At 28.2% G+C, this 23,715-nt stretch overlaps 2 protein-coding genes across 2 annotated transcripts; both read right to left on the bottom strand.

The window, feature by feature from the left end:
* Positions 1–3,075: 3,075 nt before the first annotated feature.
* On the bottom strand, positions 3,076–4,356 carry LOC137814101 (protein POLYCHOME-like). Its single transcript, XM_068616673.1, has 2 exons — positions 3,940–4,356; positions 3,076–3,860 (listed from the first exon to the last, which is right to left on the bottom strand). Exons 1-2 carry the CDS (start codon positions 4,201–4,203, stop codon positions 3,483–3,485), a joined length of 642 nt encoding a protein of 213 aa, XP_068472774.1. The 5' UTR covers positions 4,204–4,356; the 3' UTR covers positions 3,076–3,482.
* A 6,901-nt stretch (positions 4,357–11,257) lies between these two features.
* LOC137814100 (transcription factor bHLH130-like) lies at positions 11,258–14,504 on the bottom strand. Its single transcript, XM_068616672.1, has 6 exons — positions 13,421–14,504; positions 12,221–12,534; positions 11,967–12,137; positions 11,732–11,797; positions 11,585–11,653; positions 11,258–11,498 (listed from the first exon to the last, which is right to left on the bottom strand). The coding sequence occupies exons 1-6, from the start codon at positions 13,917–13,919 to the stop codon at positions 11,427–11,429; spliced, it is 1,191 nt and encodes a 396-aa protein (XP_068472773.1). The 5' UTR covers positions 13,920–14,504; the 3' UTR covers positions 11,258–11,426.
* Positions 14,505–23,715: the final 9,211 nt, after the last annotated feature.

The raw sequence follows: 23,715 nt of genomic DNA, 5'->3' as shown, positions 1-23,715 counted from the left end.
TTTATTTATATTATAATTTGTGGGTTTGTATGTTGGCTCGAGTATGAATATGTACTTAATTTTTTAAATGAACTTAGAATTTTCTTTGGGCTCCTACTCTTGGTTTGTTTGTTTGTTTTGATTTTCCTTGTATCTTAAGCAGGGGGAGCATGGACAAAAGCTAAGTTCACATAGTAAGGTAGAGTTCCTTGTTATGTCTTTTGAATCTTGTGTGATTTGAAAACTCCAATGAAAAATTGTGGCATCATCTCCAATGCATCAGATGTGGATCATCATAAAAAAAAGGGAAAGATTGTTGGTCTTGAAGAAAGCTTCAAGCCTCAAGTGATGATGTTTTGATGATGAATATTAAAGATGAAAATGTTGTAGATGCTTTAGAGTGTTTTTGGCTTTCATTGTAATTATTGTTTGGATTTTTCACCACAAATGTATTCACAAAATCAACACATAACCATTTTAAAATGCATTAAAATGTATTTAAAAAGGAAAAAAACTGTTTTGAAAGGTTTTAAGAATAAAATAATCGATTATATATTTTATTAATTGATCAAATTATTCGTTATCAGTTCATAATAGTATAATTGATTATTTGTAGTTTAATTGATTAAATTAGAAAGTTGGAAAATCTGGTCTTAATGGTTTAATTGATTAAAATTATCTTAATCGATTAAAGCAAAAAAGTTTTTAATTAATTTTCAAAAGATATTCAATTAACAAGTGGTTTAATTGATTAAAAAACCTTTTTATTATTGATATTCATAAGATAATCAATTAACATCTTATATAATAGATTAAAAGCGTTAGTTTTAGTTTCTAAATATTTTTTTCAAAACTCTATAAACAAAGTACTATTTTCATTATTTTCATAACCAAGTAGTATTAACTGAGCTTTCTATTCATTTGTGCTCTCAAGATTTTCAAATTAAGCATGTGCATCTACTAAATCTTATATGCTTCTTGTGTGAAATTGTGGTAATATTTTTCTATACTTTCTTGTTGTAACAATCCAATAATTTTGTACTTGGATTAAGAGTAGATAAGTCATACGTCTCTTTTATATTGTAAGAGTTTATAGAGTTTTAGGTTGGCATGTATCTTTATTTTGTTGGATGTTGATTTTGAGGGTTGGTGGGTTGGTTGTTGGTTTATGTGGTTAAGGTTTGTTGTTTTGTTGTTCCTTGATATGTTTGAAGTGTGTTTTACTGGGTATGTAGTGTTAGATTATTTTTCGTTCTTTCCTTGTGTTGGAATGGGGCTCTGAGAATATGTATTTTAATTTATAGGTATGTATAAGGGTTGAACCACCCCTAAAGTAGTTCTAGTTATTAAATCTTTATTGCTGATAAAAAAAAGAGTTTATAGAGTTGATATTCTTTTGGTATCAAGATTTATAGTTTGATATCATTTTAAAATTGTAGTTAATTCTTTTGTAATAACTTCGTAAAAGTTAATGGAATCAACAATTCTAAAGTTGAATTGGATGACACTAGTTGAATTGAGTGACACTAGATGTATAATCTTATTGATCTAAACCAATATAAAATCTTTTATGCAATCTTTTCTTCATTATCTTCCTTTAATTGTGTTGCAATTCATTCTTGTATTCATGTTGTTTCAAATATAATTGCATTCAGTTGTTCAATCTTACAAGACTTTTAAAAAGACTTTCAAAAGAAAAAACTAAAAAATATTTAAAAAACAATACATCCTTTTTTTTCTTTTAAACAAGAGTTATTCATTTTTTTCATCACTTTAATATTAAAACAAATATGTTATAAGTGAGAATAGTGATACTAAATTCGATTAGAGAGATTAACTAATAACATAGTTAAAAATTATATTTTAAAAACATTATTTTGAAAAATATTATGTTTTTTTAATATACATAATTATTGACTAGTATTTCTTTTACAAATATATATAATCTTTCTTGATTTTTTTTATTACTTTTCGTTCTTAGAATTTCAGAAAAAGAATTCAGTATTTTAAACCCATCCCTTGTCACTATAATATTAAAGACTTAAGAATGATTGAAAACTATTGATGCTTAGATTTACCTGTACTTTTTATAAATCTCATTCATCTTTCAAAATGTACACTTAAAAAATAAATAATATGTAGTAAAATGCTATTTAGTAATAAAATGTATACAATATAGTTATGTATGAAAACAATTTGTAATTATTATAAAAATAATTAAATATTATTTTTAAATTATAAGTACTGAATAAATTACCTTGAATTTAGGGGAAAAAATGGAACTTCCTTCCAACTTTAAAAAAGTAACTAAGAATGCATTTAAACACTATTGGATTAAAAATATAGTAGGTTATTATTCGTCTAAACAATCATTGGATTATGTAAATTATTTTAATCTTAAATTAATGACAAGTATTTAAAACATTAAATTTCTCAACAAAAATTATGATACATTTTGTAATAAAAAAAAAAACAGCTCAATCGTTATTTAATGCCTTCCGTGTTCCATTATTAACACGGTTTTGAAAACAGTCACACTAGAGACACTTCAGAAAAGGATAAAATTTGAAATTTCTGAAAATGAGAACCAAAAGCGGTTGCACACCGTTGCCCCAACGTCATTTAAGAAGAAATGGGAATTTTTTTAGTAGCCACGTAAACATTCCTTCGTTTCAGCTTCTATAGAATTAACTTTTTAACTTCTATTCAACATTAAATTTGTTTCACATTCCTTTTAAGCTCAATCAAAAACAAAATTTACTTCAATCTCATTGATTTAAAAATTATAATAAAGTTTTACTCTTAACATAATTCCAAATTCCAAAACAAAATCAAAAACCACAGATTACAGTTAAAAGCATAATATTTTTATTATTTTTCCCCTTTTAATTCAATTTCAATTATTTCATCTGTTAGTTAGCTAATGTAGTTGGAATTAACAGATCAGTTAGACGTTATAATATTCGTTATAAATGTTACCAATCTCATAAATTTAACAAAGCCATTTGGCAAAATGGGCCAAACAAACGTCAGTTTCTGAATGATAAAAGAAAATGGATAACAAAATGCAAGAAAATTGAAAGCAATGGGAAGAAATTGAAGCCAAAAAAGAATCAATACACTTCCTGAGCAGTTCAACCAATGGTACAATGGTGAAACCCCCAAATCAGGAGATATGGAAAATATGTACAGAGACTGGGACTTACAACTACACCTACAACACCGACCCAATACCATCAAAGAATGATGGAACGAACAAGGGAGCATGCTATTTATCAACACTGCTCAAAACAAGCTCTAAGTTCTAACAAAGAAGTTAGATCAAACTATAAAGAATATCCTTCTTGCACCTTCGAGAAGAAGATCCAATCTAAAGCAAACAGAAAACACTGTTGCGCGAACCAACCAAGTGGAGTAAAATGACTCTAATACCCTGTTTTGCTTCTGTATAATCCAATCCCAGCCTGTCACAATCGGAATCCAAAATGCAGAAATTTGAAAATTCACCTCATGGACATCAAAGTGCGCACCCTTTTTTCTCTCTCTGCTTTCTTCGCACTGGGAGTTCGCTTGAGCTTCTTCAACTCTTCAAGCACGGCCTCCTGAACCTGGTCAATGTTGTTCAAAAGCTTCTTCTGGGGTGTGAGGGTTTCGGATTCCCCTTCGGGTAAATCAGAAATGTCGAGGTAGATCTTGGGCACTTTGCAGCCCAGAGGCGTTCGAAGCTTAACGCCGACAGACTTCGGAGATTTCGAGGAAGAGGCAGCAGAGGCAGAAGCAGCCTCGGAAGGTTCTAGAACTACTTGGTCGGCTGTAGAAACAGTGCTTTCAGTTCGCTGGCCTTCGACTTCCCCTAACCTAGCTCTCCTTCTCTCAATCGCCTGAACCACAACGCATAAAGAAAATATTTAACAAAAGATTCAAACATAGAAAACGACGCCGCATAGAGTTTTCACTTACCCGAGCGATGGCAGTGATGTCACGCAGTGGTGTCCGAGGGTACCAAGCGGGTAGCAGAGAGCGTGAGGGAACGCGCGCCCTTGAGCGTCGCGCGGAGGGAGGAGTGTTCTCGGAGCCGAGAAAAGCACGAGAGCGTCCCCTGGGGAGAGTTCTTGGAGGGGTTCGGTGCGGCGGCGGGTCGTTGTAGATGAAGAATGCGCGGTTGCGAGCGAAGGAGGCGGCGAGGTCGACGGGGGTTACGCGACGGTCACGTGATTGGGGCATGGCTGGAGGGGGACGGAGGGAGAAGGTGGTGCCGTGGTGGTGGGAGGAGGAGGAGGAGGTAGGGTTTTGAGAGCAAATAAGAAGAGAAGAGTAAGGGTTTGGGAGAAGATCGATTTGGCAAATTTTGAAATTGAAAAAAGGCGCACTTATATCTCCCCAAAACTCTGAAACTCAATCAAATCAAATTCAATTCCTGGGTACTTTCTCTCTCCTCCCTGCCCAAAAATGAAACGGCTCATTTTGAATTTCAAATCCCGCGATGCGCGGGACCAACGTAGATTCACTTTCACTTTCAATATTCCACATTTCAAATTCTTGGGCTTTTTTCTTGGGCCTTAAGCCTTTTCGCCCTTTCAATTCTTAACATTACACAAACTCAAACATTTTATTTTATGCTTACAAAATAAACCACCTAGTTAGAGACACTATATTCTAATAAATAACCATACAACCTTACTTCATTTAAACTGTATTCTATTGTTACACTATTTGAGTTCTTCTTTTACGACTAATTAATAAAACTATTTTCTGACCACCAATATTATCTTAATATCAATAAAAATAATACATAAATATTAGCTACTCCTATCTTTTAACTAAGTGATTTGATGCATTATGCAACTTTATGTGGGATAAATCATGATTTTTGAAAAATGTGTACTGTGATAAACAATATTAACCATTGCTTTTGATGAATAATTGTGTCACTACCATATCATAGTTAGAAAATTAAAATATAGTATCTACAAAAAAAGGGTAAAATTATAATAAATATATTTAAAACAATAACTATTTCCGATGGATAACTGTACTAATATCATAGTTTAAAAAAATATCTGCAACAAAAATTATAATAATAACTGTTACAAATACATTTAAATTGTTATATTAATTAATTAATATTTAATTAGACGTTTATATTTAGGATTTGTTCCATTCTATAATAAAATCCTTTGGCAATCCTAGTAATTAAATTATTCAGCAATCAATTTATTTACTTATTAATTATTGTTTGAAGTGATGAATAATGTGTATCAACATCATGATTACTAAAATATCCGACAAACTTTTTGGAGCAAGAATCTCACTCACTGACGTGCATCTAGTAGTAACTGAACCAAGAAGTTCCCCACTAAGATGAAAATTTTCAAACAAACAAATGCAACTAGCTAGCAACATTCAATAAAACCACACAATTAATTCCACTTATTTGATTTATAAGACTTATTAATCACTCTTTCTTCTTCAAAATTTACTGATTTCGTTTTTGTAATTTTTTAATTGTTTTTAAATCATATAAATTGAATTAACTAAATTCATTTTTTTTGTTTGGTCTTAAAGTATTCATTCAGTCCAAAATCCATTTGCTTCACTTTTAATTATTCTTAAATGAGTTTTGACTTTTTTCGAATTGTTCAATACTCTCTTTCCGTAATTCATTATTCAGAATATATATTTTTAATTATCTAATAAAACACTTAATGAAAGTAGACTCTCTTTTCTTCAATTTCAAAATATTTTCTATAACCAAACATAAATCTTTTGATTCATTTAGCTCTCACTCAATTATTTATCATAAATTTACAATTTTTTTTATGTAAATAAGTCTATTCTCCTTTCTCTATTCAAAGTGAAAACAATTACCAATATAAGACTAGAATATTCAGAAGACTCTTTTGACAAAATAAATATATGTCAACAAAGTTTTTTTATTCAAATTTAAAGACTTATTTTAAATGTATACATAGGCCATTACACATTATACAAATAGTAGGTTTAAGTTAACCTATTTTTTATTTTTCATTGTAAATAAAATTCAAGTCATTTTATCGACATGAGTGTTTTATATCCAAAAAAAAATTTAAGAATTTGATTGAAACTGCTTCCTCTTTGTATTAACATAGTGGTAAAAAGAGTATTGCATTGTGTCTAGACTTCAAACTATTTTCAACCATAGTCCAAAATTTTTTGTTAAGAGAGAACCAATGAAGGTGAAATGTTGTAGTTCTTTAAGATTTTTCTTAAATTATACAAAAAAAAATGAATTCATAAGTAATTTATGGGATGCAACACATTTTCTTAATTAGAACTAAACTAAAAAAGTGCAGTTTGTTTGAATCCAATTTATTCTTTGAAAGAAACAACTCCCACACATTCCTTTTCCAAAAAGAACTAGTACACCTAACACTATAATAAGATTTATTGCTAAAATATTATTATTAAACAAGAAACTTCCGATAGACAGTCAAAATTCATACAAAAGAAAGAATCAGTTATATTTTTCATATAAATCAGTTATATTTTTCATATGATCTCATTTCCTCTTATGAATAGACCAACTATCTTTCTAAGATTTCTATTAAATATAGAATAACCTAATTGGAATATTTAATTATAGAATTTGATATAATTTAGATTGTTCAAGTTACAAAATCTATATAGTTTTAACACTTTCAAAAAATTATTTGAAAATAAAAAGAATGGGAGCAAGTATGTAAATACAGTTTCAATTAGTCTTTATACTATGTTATTATATGAACGAAAAAAGAATTGTAAGAATAAAATATTCATATAATTTGGAAAAAGGAAGTCGACATATGTAATTCTATCTATTTAAGATTGGATTAAAGAAAAGGATTAACTAATGCCTACCACCAACCCCTAAATTGTTCAAGCTTTTCATAAATTGTTAAAGCTTACATAAAAGCTAGACTAAGTAATAAGTTGTGGAATAATAGTTTTTTTTTTAATAAGACATTCTACAGTTCCTTATTACGTTAATATACAATTCTTAATGTTTAAATTCATTATCAATACACATTAAGGCTTAAGGGTGGGTATTGCCTTTCTTTTTATCTTTCAAACAATTAAAAATATTGTATTTAGAATAGTGTTGGGTTTAATTAATATTTTTTTCAAAGCATATTAGGGGTGATGAGTAGTATCTTTGCATTTATTTGTTTTAGCAAAATATAACTTATCTGGTCTTAGTAAGGTAATATCCATTAAAAATACTATAAACTCACAAACATATTATAAAATCTTTAAATAATTGTATTGATTAGTTAATATTTAATTATACGTTATATTTGGGATTTGTTATAATAAATTCATTTAACAATAGTAGTAATTAGGTAAATGATTACTGAATTTAATTAGTGGGCTGTAATTATAAAAAAAATATTTTTCATTTTTAAATTTTCAAATGTCTACCGATTAAGAAATGTATAATTTCTTAATTTTGTACATAGAAATAAATTTCTCTCAACAATGTAAATTTAACTTAATAAATTTATGGATTTTGTGTTGATTCAATGGCTTCAAATTAGTACATTCAAGTGAAAGATATATTTATAGGTTCTAAAACAGAGTTAATTAAAATAAATAAACTAAACTTATTTTTAGAACACAGTAGAGAAAAAAGATGTTGAGAAATCGATTAATGAATTTCTCTGGGGAATTTTTTTTACAAAATGACATTCTGAGAGATCAGTTTTTCACCAATCCATTTTGAAAGATTAGTTTTCTTATGATTCGATTATCAAACTAGTACTTCTTCATGTAAATTAAATTGTAAATAATTTTTTATGAATATTATGATTAAAAATTAAATAGTCTAATGTTTATTTATCTTTTATGTTAATTAAAGTCATGTCCTTTTATAGCGGGTAAGGAGGTTATTGAAGAAAAGTTGTAATCTAAACCTAACCCTAAATTAGTAATGAAATTTCATTTCATTACAATTATAGTTCCAAGTACATGATACGTAATTTACGTATCCCTCCCAAATCCAATTTGCCCTTCTATATTAAAATGCAAATTGAAACCAAACATAAAATAAATAGCCGCCAAAACGGAATGGAATCAATTCATGTGTGATAACCCATTTTTTATCAACTAACATGTGCCATTTACTTATTAGTTGTAGTTATTATGAAGTTAGTTTATTTGCAATTTAGGCTTATGAAATAAATTTCTTAAGCTAAGTTTCAACTCATTTTAGCATTGACTATTTCTTGCTAGTATTAAAAGTTACATCCCTCATTTGAAAAAAAAAACACACACATTTGAATTCGTTCAAAAATTTAAATTGGCTAAATTATTAATTTGATCTGTCAATTTATTTAATTAGATCATTTTGGTCTTTCAACTATTAAAACTTCAATCTCCCTTTTAATTTTTAAAAGTAATGCAATGTTGCATTTTCTATAATAATGTTTAAATTTTCTAGCGAATGGGTCCTATATGATGACTACATATAATTTTCCATATTGTCGCAAACACAAGAAGTCAACGTTGTTTATCGCAATTGGATGAAATAATTACAATTACATCAATTTTAAAATTTCATAATCCAAATTCAACCATGTAATAACTGAGAAACCAAATTAAATATCTAAATTTTATTTTAATTTCAATTTAAAAAAATGATCATTTTCATAGTATCAACATTGCTTTGTCTGCTCTAACATCACGAATTAAGACGATTAGTTAGAAGTTATGAATTGAACATGATGAGTTGAAGGTAATTTTTGAGAAATTATGAAACTAAGTTAGAACATGTATATAGCATGTGATATAATGAAGAAAAAACAAAATAGTTAATTCCATATCTTTCCAAAGTGTGTTGTAATCTCAAAGGTACCCACACAATGTGATGAACTCAAATACATGTATATTGCCTAAAAGGATTTTCATATAAACATGCCTTAAAATATTATCATTTTGTCAAATTCTTTCTAAATTAAAGATTGAAGTGTGGTTTTAGGTATCCCACTTATTTATTACCAGTCTTCACTGTCTTCAATACCGAACACATTAAACTAGTTCATTATATATGCAAATAATATATATATATATATATATATATTGTATACTTTTTAGAATAAAAATAACATGGTTAATAAAAATACCATGATAATGTCAACAAAGTCTAGGTCTTCCTTATAATTGTCCTTTGTACTTAATTTTTAAGATTACTTTTAGATATATAATTTGACATTTATTATACTTTTTAAACTTTAATTGTTATCATTTTAATTTAATTTTGGATAAATAGATCTTTCAAGTTTAATTTAATTGGGCTTTCTCTTGCATTTATTTTTACTATTTTTTTAAAGGTATTGATTGAATGATCAAAAATTTGAAGGAAATTAGGAGTTTTTACGAACATCAAAGTAGAGAAAATGAAGCTTATTATTTGGATTTAAGCAATATCAGATCAGATAACATAAGCTTATCAAATTCGAAATGTGTGTATACAACAAACTTTGAAACCTTAATTTTACATACTTAAATATTTTGAAACGAGAAAAAAAACTCTTCTTGTATCAAGGATTCTTTCTACATAGTTATGAATAGTTTTTTTTCTTCTTTTATTAGCATGTAATGTATTTAGATATACTTTTATGTGGTCGTTACTCTTTTTATTCAATTAAAATTTATTAATTATTATTCTTTTATATGTTTAATATTAGTGTTGCTCTAATTATTTTTCTACAAAATGGAAAGGACAATCAATTATACTTATGCCTAGAAATAAAATAAAGATGATTGGTTATAATTAAAAAAAAATAAAGGCAGATATCTTAGGTATAATTCAAGATTGATACTAAAATAAATGAACTTAAGTTCTTTCACTTAAGAGATTAATGATTTAATATTTATATGGGTAGGTGATAACATAATATTGATCAAATAGAGACGAGTAATAATTGTATATTATGTTATAAAAAATAGTTTGTGACCTAAGGTTACTATTTATCGGTTTTGTTCAATATCAAGCACGAGACTTTTTGGTAAAACAAAATTTTGCATTGTTGTGTCATTAAGAAACACTTTTTGGTCTATCTACTTAATCCCAAACTTTTTAAAACTTGTTTGCCTAATATTATTATTATTATTAAAGGCATGTATGCTTTAAATGATTTAATGATTTGTGTGGAAGAGATCATGAGTAGAAAGTGAGAAATCTCCTCACATTAGGCAACCATGTGTGGAAGAGCTTTATTATAAAAAAAATGGTAAAAAGTGAAAAAAAAAAAGAAATGGAGAAGGGAAATCTTATTATGAAGAAAGCCAAGGAATAAATAAGGAGTCAAAATTAGACATTTGTGTCCTCATCAAGCAAGACAGAACACTTAAAAAATAAGAGAATTTATATTCAAAAGAAGTAATAAATCACTCTTCTAGCATTTTTGTGAGTGTGAAATATAGAAGAGAAGTTAGTGATTCATCCATGGTAAGAGAAACTTAGACACAGAAGTGAGCTAGAATGTATTCATGTTTTTCTTGAAAACTAAAATATACCAGTTTTATAAGCAAAATTCCATCTTATTTCACTTGACTACCACCTTGAAGTTTCTAATAAAAGAATTGAAGTATCATATATATTCCTCAATAAAAAAAAGCTAGTAATTGATATTCAAGGGTTTCTTTTTAGATAGACCATTCTTTTTTTAAATAATAGAATGAAATGCCCTATTATGAGAGACTACAAACTACCAAGTTCATGAAAACATACTTCTCTATAACAGGTGTTAGCTTCTTTCTGGATAAAATTTGTCAAACATATTCATAGTACAAACTAACTGTCTGTCCAAAACAATCTGCAATAAAAACGATCCATTGGAAGCAAATTGCACTTAGTATTGAGGAGTTTCATTTCGGATATTATATAAGGGTCCTTTAATCGACACGACTTTGTTACGATACAAACAAGTTTGGACTGATGCTAATAATAATATTTGCTCCTGCCATTCATGAAACAGACCCCTAAACTTCCAAATTTAAATCATTTTCTTTTTAGAAAATGGAATCCTTTTAACTTACTTTATTTTTGTCTTCATCTTTCACCTGTTAATTTCAACCTATTTTCCTATTTCCTATTTTGAGTGTAAGTGACAACCTTTTGCAACAGATTTTCTAACCTTATCTTTTCATCTCTACAAGGATCCAAAGGGGGAGTGAGGTCATACTTTGCTATTTTCTACTGACAAAAAAATGTATTGTATTCATTTATAATGCGTGAATTCAATAATAATTAAGCAACTAATAGGGGAAAAAGAATAACATTAAAACCAATTCATTACAATTTGTGTATAAAAAAATACAAATTAAACTATTTGATTTATTGTGTGATTCATCACGTCAAAATATAATACCCGGCTCCTATCCCGCATCCATGTTTGCATAGTTCCTTTCATCACCTGTACAAAAGAAACTCAAGCAATTTTATCTGTTTCTGATTTCTGCATCTTTATACATTTGCATTTAGCCCGTCTTTCGCTCAGAGTCTGCAGAAAGGTATTCAAAATGTTAAAGAATCAATAAGTGCATGGCCATGACTATGGGATTCTAACCAACTTCTCCCTTTGAGTACCTTGAATTGATTCTGAAGATTTTTTATGTAGTCTACAGCCAAGTCCAACATCTCTGCTGTGCTGGTTTGCTGCCAATAACTCAAGAATGTTAACATTCCAAAAACAAAACAATCCAAGGACAAATCAACTTGTGTTATAATTCTGACCTTTTCCATGTTTGGAACAAGCTCTTGCAATTTTCTTATTCGTTCACTGATCCTAGTTCTTCTCACCTGAGAGCAAGTGCTTGTTAGAATAAGCTTTTAACATAATCACTTCTTATAGTTTTGGGAAAGGAAGGACTAGTGTTATAGAATTCAATTTTAATTGGTACAACTTCACCGTACCAAATGTTGGTAAAAACAAGTTTTGGCACATGTAGATAACATGATATTCTCTTACCCTTTCGGCAATGCTTCGAGGATGAGTAGCGAAGCCTCTCTTTGCTCTGATTTTACAAGGAACAGAATCATTAAACTGAAGCAAGTTGTCCATAGCAAACATGTCCGAGGATGTTCGTGGCAAACTCAAATGATGCGAAAGAGAATGAACTTGATTTCCCAGCTCTCCATTCTGAGTGTATGACAGCATATTTGTATTAAGAACAGGAAATTTTTTTGGAACAATACATTGAGAAAATGGAAAATTCAGTATACCTGATCTCCAGAAAGCAACTCATCATTACTATTTCGCTGTCTTTTGGGGTTTGGCGTCTCATTCCAAGAAGCACAAGGGAATCCAGGGCCGTAATATGTAGCATCACCATTGCTACCTCCCTGTCTACCATCCTCAGGGCTAGTTACCCTAAGACCCTCCGAGCCCATTTTAGAGGTTGGTGATAAAATTCCCAAGGAAGGACTCCTTGGTGAGAAGCTAATGTGATTCTTCATCCTGTTCATAGATATTCTAAGCTCACCATCATTGCCATTAACACCACCAAAGTTTTCAACACCTTTCATAGCATCATACCCTGCAATTTTGAACATAAAATGAAACTACTTCAGTAACAACTAGGTTATCTTCATATAAAATTTGGAAACTTGTTTTCAAAATTTTAATGCATATCTCCAATTTTGGATACACGAAATGAGCAAGGAAGAATGTATGGGATGTGTAGATTAAAATTTGTAACCTTAAATTTGGATTAAAATTAAGTTCATAAGTAAAAACAAACCAAATCTCACTTTGACATGATCAAGTTCACAACACAAATCCAAATCTTACTCTTACAAACAAGGTTTTTAGACAAAAATTTAAAACAGAAGCATATTTTTGGAGATAATAAAATGTTACGAGATTGAATTTATTCTCCAAACTCAATATCTCTTCAAGTTGAAAAACAACCATAACATGCGTTGTTTTGCGGGTAAAGATATTTTGAACACTCTAACCAAGTTCTGAGAATTAAGAGGTTCTTCTTTACAAGATCATGTCAATGTGTATGTAAAGGTTGAAGTCCTCAAACTGAAGTTGCTATAAAAAGTATGAAAAGACAAGCTTAAAGTTCCAATATTGACATATGTTGTTCCGTACAAAAATCACAGCTTTAGAAAGTTATATAAGCGCTTTGTTGACATTAAATGTTTATGGAAGTCTTCCAAAATCAAATATTACGTTGGGAATCATAAATAAATCTTATACGTCTAACGACTCCACCAACATATTGCTGTCTAATTTCAAAAGTCAGAACACGCAATTGCAGTTGAATAAGCTACCACCACCACCACCATCTTGAATAAATTTGTTTCATTCGGAATAAAGAATTTCCATTTGGTGCTAAAAAAACGTACGAACACCCTAAAATCAGTGCCATAAAAAGTAGTAAAGAAAAACTGAATACAGAACAAGTACAGTACCGTTGTGAAAGGAGATGTTGTTAGAGAAATTGCCAGAAGGGAAGCTACTCTGCCTGAGAAGATTGGGATTAAAGCTTTTTCCGCTCTGATCCATTCCCATAGAACCCATCATCATAGATGAAGTAACAGTTACAGTAGAATCATGCCTCGGGTACCCAGAGGGTAACACAGAAGTACTATAACCTTGCTGGGAATTCATGCGACTCAGAGGTGATAATGATGAGGAGGAGGATGATATTGTTGACTCCTGCGGTTGTTTATTATCATTAGAAACCTTGTTATCCACGAACTCTCGTAAGGTAGGGGACGTGGTATCTAGGGTGTCGCCGGAATTGAAGAATCTCAAAAGTGGTTCAGAGCCCTCCCAGGGGTTGGCGTTAATGGAAGCTTCGGCTTGTTTGAAATTGGCGAGAACTTGAGTGGGGGCAGAGCGAAAGCGAAGTAACCCAGAATTGGGTTGGTGTTGTTGCTGAAGTTGGTAACGGGAATTGGAATCCATGCTTTGTTGAAAAAGAAGGAGTGAGGTGATACTGATATGAGAGGCTACAGAATCATGATGATGGAAATCGAAAAGGTTGTAGAAGTAACCCAAATGGGAAGGAAAAAGGAAAGCTTGGTGGCTCAAAATTCAAGGAGGGGTTTAAAGGGAAGGTTGAGAGGTCGGTGTTGTGCAGAAGCGTAACAGATAAACATAGAAGCAGTGAAAAGGACAAGGAGAGAGATATGTAGGCGTGGAGAAAGATAAAAAGATACGAGTTAGTGCAGTTTCAGATATCTGATTATTTTGCTTTTTGAAAAAAGAGAGCAAGAGCAAGCCAAATCCTGTGAATGAACTACAGAGAGAGAGAGAGAGAGAAAAAAAACACAGAGGAGAGAGAAAGTGTATGCAGAGACAGAGAGAGAGAAAGAGAAGAAACTCATTCAGATATTTTTTTTACAAACAAAACAAATTGTAAAATGAAGATGAAAAAATAACATTAACGAAATTTAATAAGAATAATTAATTTGATGTTTGTAGTATATGGAGGCAGCTGAGCCAATGAGAGATTGGAGGAGTACATCAACAAGCGTCACAGGACCGGATACTGTTTGTCTGTTCTTAGATTGCTTGATAATTCCAAACACCAGAAAATATTACTTTAATTCACTGCGATATAAAATTTATTTGGTGGTACATTTTTTATGATTATTTTTTAGGTTGGTAAAATTAGGGTTTTTTTAAGTGCATAACAACCCTTGAAAACATTACTAAACCTATCACTCACCACTACTTGTTCAATCTTGACTTATATTAAAATACTAAAGAAGAAGGGTACATGAACCAATACTCCAGCGCCAATGGTTTACACTTTAACTGCAAAAATGAAAAATCCATGGAACCAAAATAAAAAAGACATGCTAATTAATAAGAAAACATGGTCCTTAAAAGTCCTAATCATAACCTCAATTTTGTTGTTTGAGAACAAAAATGGTGAGTTTGGAAATATGAGAATATAGTATGCAGTTTTATTTATGGAAAGACGGCGCGTGTGAGCGTAAGCTGAAAGGAAGGAGAAGAAAAAACGACGTGGCAACGCTGCTTGTCACGGTTCACAAGACAAAATCCATCTTATATCTCTCACCACGTCACTCTAACCCATATATATAGATACACCTTTTAATAAGTGTTTTTCTTTATGTAAATAATTTTCTTACAATTTTATTTTTAATATTATAATAATTTTTTTTCTTCTAAAAACTGTTTTTATTATTGTGAAAAATGTAGACATCTATGCACGACAGCCCGTGTATTTCTAAGGGTATTTATTTTTAAAAGAGCTTCCATTTTTTTCTTTTATCTTTTAGTTGGTATTTTACGGGTATTTAAGGTAGAAAAAAAATGAGCATTTAAATAGATTTTAAGCGACATGAGAAATGAAAAAAAATGAGAATTATTAAGAAGATGTACGAGTTTTTGTTTTGTATTAATGAGATGAAAATGATTTTTAATGAATGATATTGATTAAGATGTATGATACTTACGGTTTTATATTTTCATTTCAAAGTGCTATATCACGACACTGCTGTGGATTAATTACAAAAAAATAATAGTTTAATATTTCAATTCTTTTTTTTTTTTCATTTATTGTCTTACCAAAGAATGTTTTCATGCATTTTAAAATTTTTGGTAGGTAAGAGTTGTGAGTTTTAAAGGCTTGGTCCACATTTTGTTTTAAATTTCTTTTTCATTTTTCTCCCTTCAATCACATATTTTCTCTTTAAGAATTGGACTTGATTTTTATTTCTTTTCCAAATCGTATCATATTACATAGTAAGTTATGTATGCTAAAGCGTTTGTACTCTATTAGAATTCAATTTGGTATCAGTCTAAAATTTACTTTAATATTTTTAATTTCTTAGTTTATGAACGTTTGACTTTTTTTGGTTAAAGGGATTGAGAAAAATAATTCTCTCCCCCAGTTTATCTTTTGCCTAAATTTTGAAATTGCTTGAAATTGTTTCTCTAAGTCTCTAGTATTTCTTATGTCATTAACTATTTTTTACTTATTGTTTAAATAATAAGTGACTCTCTAAGTTAGGTAGATTTAAGTTATAATTGATTTTTTAATCTATATTTGTTAGTATTTGATATTGAAATTGTATTTGCATGTTAGGTGGAGTTGTATTATATGAATAAAAATACATAATATAGAAGTAGTTTAAGATACATCTTTAGGATGATGTATTAATTAATTTGTTATTGTAGGTATTAAATACATATTCCTATGATTTAATATAGATCTGAATGTTTTACGGGTATTTGAAGTGTATATTAAGATAACAGGTGGTTAATTGTTGAGGGAGACTTTTTTTTTTCACATTATGATATTTGTAGATGTATGAAATTAGGATACATGGAACTTATTTTTATAATTGATTATGTGATTCATTTGTCAATCTAAAGCATAACACTGAATAAGATATTAATTTTTACTAAAATATATTCAATATAAGTCTTTTGAAAAGCATGTATGTTATTCTCAATTTTTTTGTTCATTTGTGTTTAGGTTTATTGTATACATGTACAGTATGAAAATGGTTCAAAAAGAGTTAGTTTGATAAATGATGTATACTTTGAAATACATTAAAATATAATTGTGGTATTGAAATAAAATGGTGCATTGATTCTTATTTCTAATGGTGACTTGCCCTTTTTTATGTATTGTATGAAATTTCAGGGTTTAGGGTTTGATACATGAAAGAAGATGGAGTTAAATATTTATGAGCTAAATTGAAAGGTCATACTTTTTTCTATAACACTAAAAATGGAAACTTATCAAAATTTCATGTATGAAAAACATATTTTATCTTAAAATGTTATACATAATTATATATTTATTTAAATTTAAGACTAGCAACGAAATTATTTGTATAAGTTAATATGTGGATATTAATTAACTTTTAAAAGTTTATTGTAGATTCAAGAGAATACTATAACAATCACAATCACATTATTATTACTAAAAAAACACTTACTAATATATATGTACTTACGTGTCAACACATGGTCAATCATATGTATCAAATATGTTAATAAATCATAAATAAACAAATCATATGAAACACATATTTCCTGCCTCCCAAATACATCATGTAATTAAATAAAATATTTTCAAAGTTAAATGACTTTTCAACAACAATATTAAGTTAAAATATGTGAAACTAATACTTATAATATTTTCATTATAATTGAATTGTCTTATAATTTTGTTCTCAACTAGAATTCACATACAATGACATTATACTAAAGAGGTCAATATAATCTTGGATTTTTATTTGTAATTTTTTTGTGTGTTTTTAATTAACTGGGTTGAACTATTATCGACATGGGATATTGAAAATTACCATATAAAATGGATTATTCATGTTTTTATAGTGGAAGATAACAATGCTTATAGAGTGAATTAAAGGCAACACTAGTGAAAGTTAACTACTAGTAAAAATAATATTAGTGAGAGTTAATTGCTAATGAATATTAAAAATTACTTAGTGAGAAATAATTATAAACTTAGTGGGATTATTATGGTTTGTTGGAGTGACACATAAAATTAACATACAAAAGAGTAAAATTAGCATGCAAAGGAAATTGAAATTAAAATTTATTTTTGTGGAAGGTTTATGGAGTTGAGTTACAAGAACCTAAATATGAATCTTATCATCAACCTCATGACTTTTTACTCACTTTCTCTTCCTTTTAAGTGTGACATCAATATCATTTTCCAAATTAAATATCAAAATGATCTTGTCTCGTTTTCATATCATATGATTGGGTATTTCATTTCACACTCATATAGTTCCAAGTAATTTTGAACCGTATAAAATAGATAATAGGAACTCTTATCGACTTTTCAACATTTGATATATTCATTGAGATGATGTATTACTAAAAGCCTATATATCCCATCCATACTTTGTGTAACTCAATACTTACATAATTCTCATGTTGCAAAGTAGTATTACTACAAAAAAAAAATCATTAAATAGAAATTAGTTTTAGAGACCAAAATAATTTATTACTATTTGACTAAATTAGAGACCATTTTATAAATTAAAAAAATTATTAGAATCTAAAGTCGTTTCTTTTATTAATAAAAATTTATAAAATAGTTTCTAAATTGGTATCTAACCATTAGTTACAAAAGTTTTAGTTACTTACTACTTTGTATTTTAAATTAGTCTCTATTAGTCTTTTGAAACTAATTTAGAATATAAAATATTAGTAGTTAAAACCTTGGTAGCTAATTTAGATACCAATTTAGAAATCATTTTATAATTTTTTATTAATAATAGAAACCATTTTAGATATAACTAATTTTTTAACATCTAAAATAATATTTAATTTAATCAATATAGCGATTAATTATTTTTTGTCACTAATTTTAGTTACTATATAATAATTTTGTTGTAGTATATTACTTCCAAGTAACTACCTCTTACATACATCATATAAAATATTACCATCTCTCTTCAAATTCCAAACATGTTATTATCATATACCAAAGAGTTTTGATAACCAACACACTTATTTAAGTAAAATAAAACATTTTAAATACAAAATACAACATTGAATACATTGTAGAAGACTTAAAACTTTAAACTAAGTTAACCAAATAAAACGTTCCGTGTATAGTAGGATAATGACACACTTGATTGACATTATTTAATTTAAAATTAATGCTCTTGAGTGGTCATTTCATTCAAATGCTCTTGTGTGAGACATTTGTTCTAAAGCAAGAAGTTGCAAATATGAAACACTACTTTCAATTCCACATATTACTTAAGCTAGATACCCGACCATAAATTATGCCATAAAACCAGTTTCAAATCACATTATTATATTGAATCACATACATAACCAACAAAAAAACTGCTACTAAAATCAATTTTAAGATCCCTTTTTTTTTATCCTAACAACGAGTTAAAATATATTCCTAATTACCTTCACAACACATGAATCCATGTTAAATCACTACAGGAAAATTAACTATTAATTGATATAAAAAATTTATAGATAATACAAGAAATTCATTGGTGAAACAAAGTTACTTACAAATTTCCTACGAAATAAAATCTATTGATAAATTATGCGTAGGTAATTTATATCCACAAATTTATCCGTATGTAAAGTTCGTAGATAATTACATATAGATTTAACCGTAGGTAACTATTGCATTTGTTAGTGCCAAAGCTACCCATATAATGAGGGGAACCACAACAAATCAAGTGAAAACGTTACACTCAACAACAATTCATAATATTTGTTATGATTACATTAATTGTAAATTTGGTTAATGTCTAAGAAACTTTTATTTTTTGGATCATGATAAAAAATAAATATCATGATCTAAGTTTTATATTTTGTTGACCCCTCTTCTATGATTTCTCAATAGAAAAAACTTGATAGAAAATACAACAGTTAAAATTTTTCTTCATAATTTAAGAGTACCACGAACATTTCATCTTCTAATGTGATCAAGACAACTCTATCTAACCAATTAAGCATACATGGCTCTACCAACTAAAGAAATTCTTTGACTGTTATAATCTTAAGTTATACGAATTTGATAAATTTCAATCATATCAACTACACATTCCCGGTCATAATTCAAGAATCATATTATTATTAAAAAGTTATAGAATTCAATCCAAGTGCTATTAGAAAGTTATGTAAATTAACATTATAATATGACTAATGTGAAATAGATTTTAGGTCTTGAGTCTTGCATGTGATTTAGTAGCATATTGGTTAATTTGAAAAGTTATACATATATGTATACATATATATGTATATATATATATGTATATATATATATATATATGTGTATATATATATATATGTATATATATATATATGTATATGTATATATATTATGAAATATGATAAAAACAAAATTTGATGGAGATTGGAAAACATCAAGAGAATAGGATTTTGTCTTTGCATGTTGTCTAAGTGTTGGCCATAAAAAATGAGTGTGACAAGAAAAGAATAAGAAATAGATTGAGGAAAAGTGATTGAAGAAAATATTTCATTAGAAACTATCATAGATCAAAATGTCTCAGTAATTATCTTTATTATAACTTAATTAAATGTATGAGAGAGTGGAAATAATATATTATAAAATCCTTATGATATGGATTTTTGTTCATTATTATAAACTTTGATTTTACAATTACATATGCTCATAATGTAATTTTTAAAATTATATTTTTTTTCATCATGCATTATTAACCAAATATTATAATTATACAGTTTAAAATGAAGTAGTTTCTTTTAACTATTATATCTCCTTTATACTTTAAGAAAATTAAAATTTGTAAGATTAGGGAATAACTTTTTAATCACCTCTAAAAAACAATCCATACTCGTCAAATACTTCAAATATAGACTCAAATTCATAAAAATATATCTTTCCTTATCAAACTCCAAACATATATGAATGAAAATATAAAAAAAAAAATCGAAATTAAAGAGTGGAGGATGATAACTTTGTCGCAAAGAAGAAGAAAGTGTAGTTTTTAACTTGAAAGGGAAGAATGAAACAAAGCAGAAGAAAAATAAAAGAAAGAATGGATGATTTGTTTTATATTCATCTATCTACAACTCATGCTTACAAACTTCACCTTCCATTCCATTTCTTCTTTAAGAAAACCCAAAGAAAAAAAGTTTGTTTACTATTTTTTTTCTCCCATAATTACTATTCTCATCCCTTCCCACTTAAACACACTTACCCTTTCAAAAAAAAAATATATAAACTGATTAAAAAATATAATTTATATATTTAATAGAATGCGATTTTGAAGATATTTTGCTTACAGTGCAAGAGAAAAGAGAAAGAAGAATTTTTCTAGCTTCGTTCCCTTTTCTTTTATTGGGCAACACTAAAGCAGAACATTACATAACGCATAAATCCAATTCCATCTCTATCTGTCTCATCATGGATGAATATTGGCAATCATGTGTGTGTGGAGTCAATTATGGAACAAATTCTCAGGGTACCAAAAATCGTATACAACCCAAAAGAGCAAAAAATAAATTCATTGATTCCCAAATAAAATCCCAAAGAATTTGAATAGGTTGAAGAAAGACAAGTTTGGAAAGAATCCAATCCCTACTTTATAGCTTTACACTAATCATTATTATTTGGTTTTTACTTGGATTAGATTTTATAATTAAGAAGCCGCCAAAGTCACAAGAAGGGCATGAAAAAATGTGTATTAATTGATTAGAAGGATAAAGGGAAGCATTATTTTTGGCTTTCACATTCTTTATTGTTCTTGTGATGTTTTTGGCAATAACTTGAGTTTTAGTGGTGGAAGCTAGAAATGGTGGTGGTGGTGTCTCTTTCTACCGTGGTACCTCGTGTGATGATAAAGATAAAGAGGGAAAAAGAAAGCAGAAAAGGCCAAGAAAAGAAGAAAAGGTTGAGAGGTACATAACAGGGGCACGCATTCAATTCAAATCTCTCCAAAATTAAAGTTATGTTAAAAAGTACTCTCTCTATCTGTGGAGTGAAACAAACACACGTGACCACTCAATACATTTTTCTTTTCTTAACTTTACTTATTTATTCTTTTTTTTACACTTTTTTTATTCAAAATTAGGTAACTTCTCTTTTTTAAAATGGATTTTATTGCCACAAAACCCTACTCACCAACCTACGCCTTATCTAAATAAATATTAGATGGACCTCTCCCAAATAACTTGTTATTTTAATTTATATCAATCAAGCTTTTAACAGCTACTAAATTTTATTCATGTAATTATTTTTCTTCTTTTATCTCTCTATTACACCACCGACTGCTTCTATATATAATACTTTCTTTTTCATCTCTATTTATTTACAATACAAATTTATTTAAGAATAATATATTTTAAAAAACGCAGTGCGTTGGAATGACAGGCCCAAAACTTTACTAGTCAGACTGTCCATAATTATTTGAGAGATTTCTTTTTTCACCCTATAATTTACTTCTGCACTCTCATATATGAAAATTTTCATTTTATCCTTATAAAAATATTATTCTTTTCACTGTGTAATTTGAAAGTATTTTTTGAATGGAAAAAAGTTTTCAGATTGCATACTTTAAAATTAAGAAATAACTTTGAGATAGTGGAATGCATAAGTAAAAAATAACTTTTACTTATACAATTTGAATATTTTTTTACTTGTTAATTATCTAATTCAAAAGTTTCTTTTTACTCTCAGTGCAATCTAAAAGTTATTTTTTCATTAAAAAAACTTCAGATTATACTCTTCAAAAGCTTTTTTTACTTTTAGATTACGTAATTCTAAAGCCATTTTGCATGAAAAAAATTTCAAATTACATAATTCAAAAATAATTTTTTCATAAGAAAAACTTCTGTGTAATTCAAAAATTTCTTCCAAATTTCACAATCTATAAGTTTTTTATAAAAAAAATACTTATAGATTGCACAATCCAAAAAAAAAATATATAAAAAATGAATTAGAAATTTCACAATCTAAAAACATAAAACTTTTTTATGCAAAAATTAAATTTTGGCGGCAAAAGAGGACAATTTAATCACCATATCACTATAAAACTATGGAAGTGCAGAAAGAAATAACCATGTATTTATATTACACTTACTGATAGGCCCATAAAGAAAAAGATCACCATCAATTCATGGGCATGTTATATCTCTGTTTAATTAATTTAGTCTTCAACCCAATATTTGGAGTAATTCTACCTGTTTAAAAAAGAAGTCAAGGATAAACTTTCCGGCCATTACATGGTATCAAAAGTTAACAAAATTAATCTAAGAAGTCTTTTTGAATTTTACATTAAAAAATTAAAAAAAACATTTAAAAATAATAATTTAACTATTTTTTAAAGTACAGGAATATAGGGAAAAAACCATGAAGGTGTATAAAGAAATCACTAAGGACCCTTTTCAAACATATATTTTTGGTAAAAAAATGCTTACACATCCTAAAATAGAACTCCGATCAAAAGGAAAAGAAAAAGGTAGACAATGACAAAACTTATTTTGAAGCTTAAATAAAATCATATGCTTTATAGATTGATTTACCTGCCTTTTACTTTGACTAAAAGAAAACATTTAATAGTACTTTAAGTTTGATTTGACGTTTCCAAAGTTCATAAATTACAATAAAATGTCATGCACATAATATGTTTTGGCGTACATAAACTAATATTTTAAAATAATACTAAGGTTATCTTTTACTCGAGTGGAGTACATGAGTGTAGCATAGTGTAGAAGAGAAAATATCACTTACTTTTAATATTTTCTGATTAAATAAAAGAGAAAAAACACATTAGTGCATGTCCAAACGATGCATTATTTGAGGTAAAATTTACCAAAAATACAAAATTTGCAATATTGATCCCTAATTTTTTTTATGCAATTCTAATATTTTTATTTTAATTACTCGTAATTTTATTCAATTTTTCAGTTTTAAAAATATAAAAAATCATTGTCTAATTATATTTTGTAATAAGTTTCTATAGTTACCATTTTCAATCACGTAAAAAGTTCACAGGTAGGTAGATATTCCCATATATGTCACATCCAAATAAAAAAAAAGTTATAAATAATTAATAACTAAGAGATTAAAAGTATGTAAAACAGAACTTGGAAATCAAAATTACATGCAATTAAAATTATGGGGAAAAAATTAAGAAACATAAGTTACGGATTTTATAAAACATAGACATCAAAACTACATTTGAGGCTACATTTTGTTATGATCTGGTGCCCAATTTGAAAGCTA

The sequence above is a fragment of the Phaseolus vulgaris genome, chromosome 1, assembly GCF_000499845.2.
Source record: "Phaseolus vulgaris cultivar G19833 chromosome 1, P. vulgaris v2.0, whole genome shotgun sequence".
In the NCBI taxonomy this organism is placed as follows: domain Eukaryota; kingdom Viridiplantae; phylum Streptophyta; class Magnoliopsida; order Fabales; family Fabaceae; genus Phaseolus; species Phaseolus vulgaris.
This window is presented reverse-complemented; position numbering and strand designations above follow the sequence as displayed.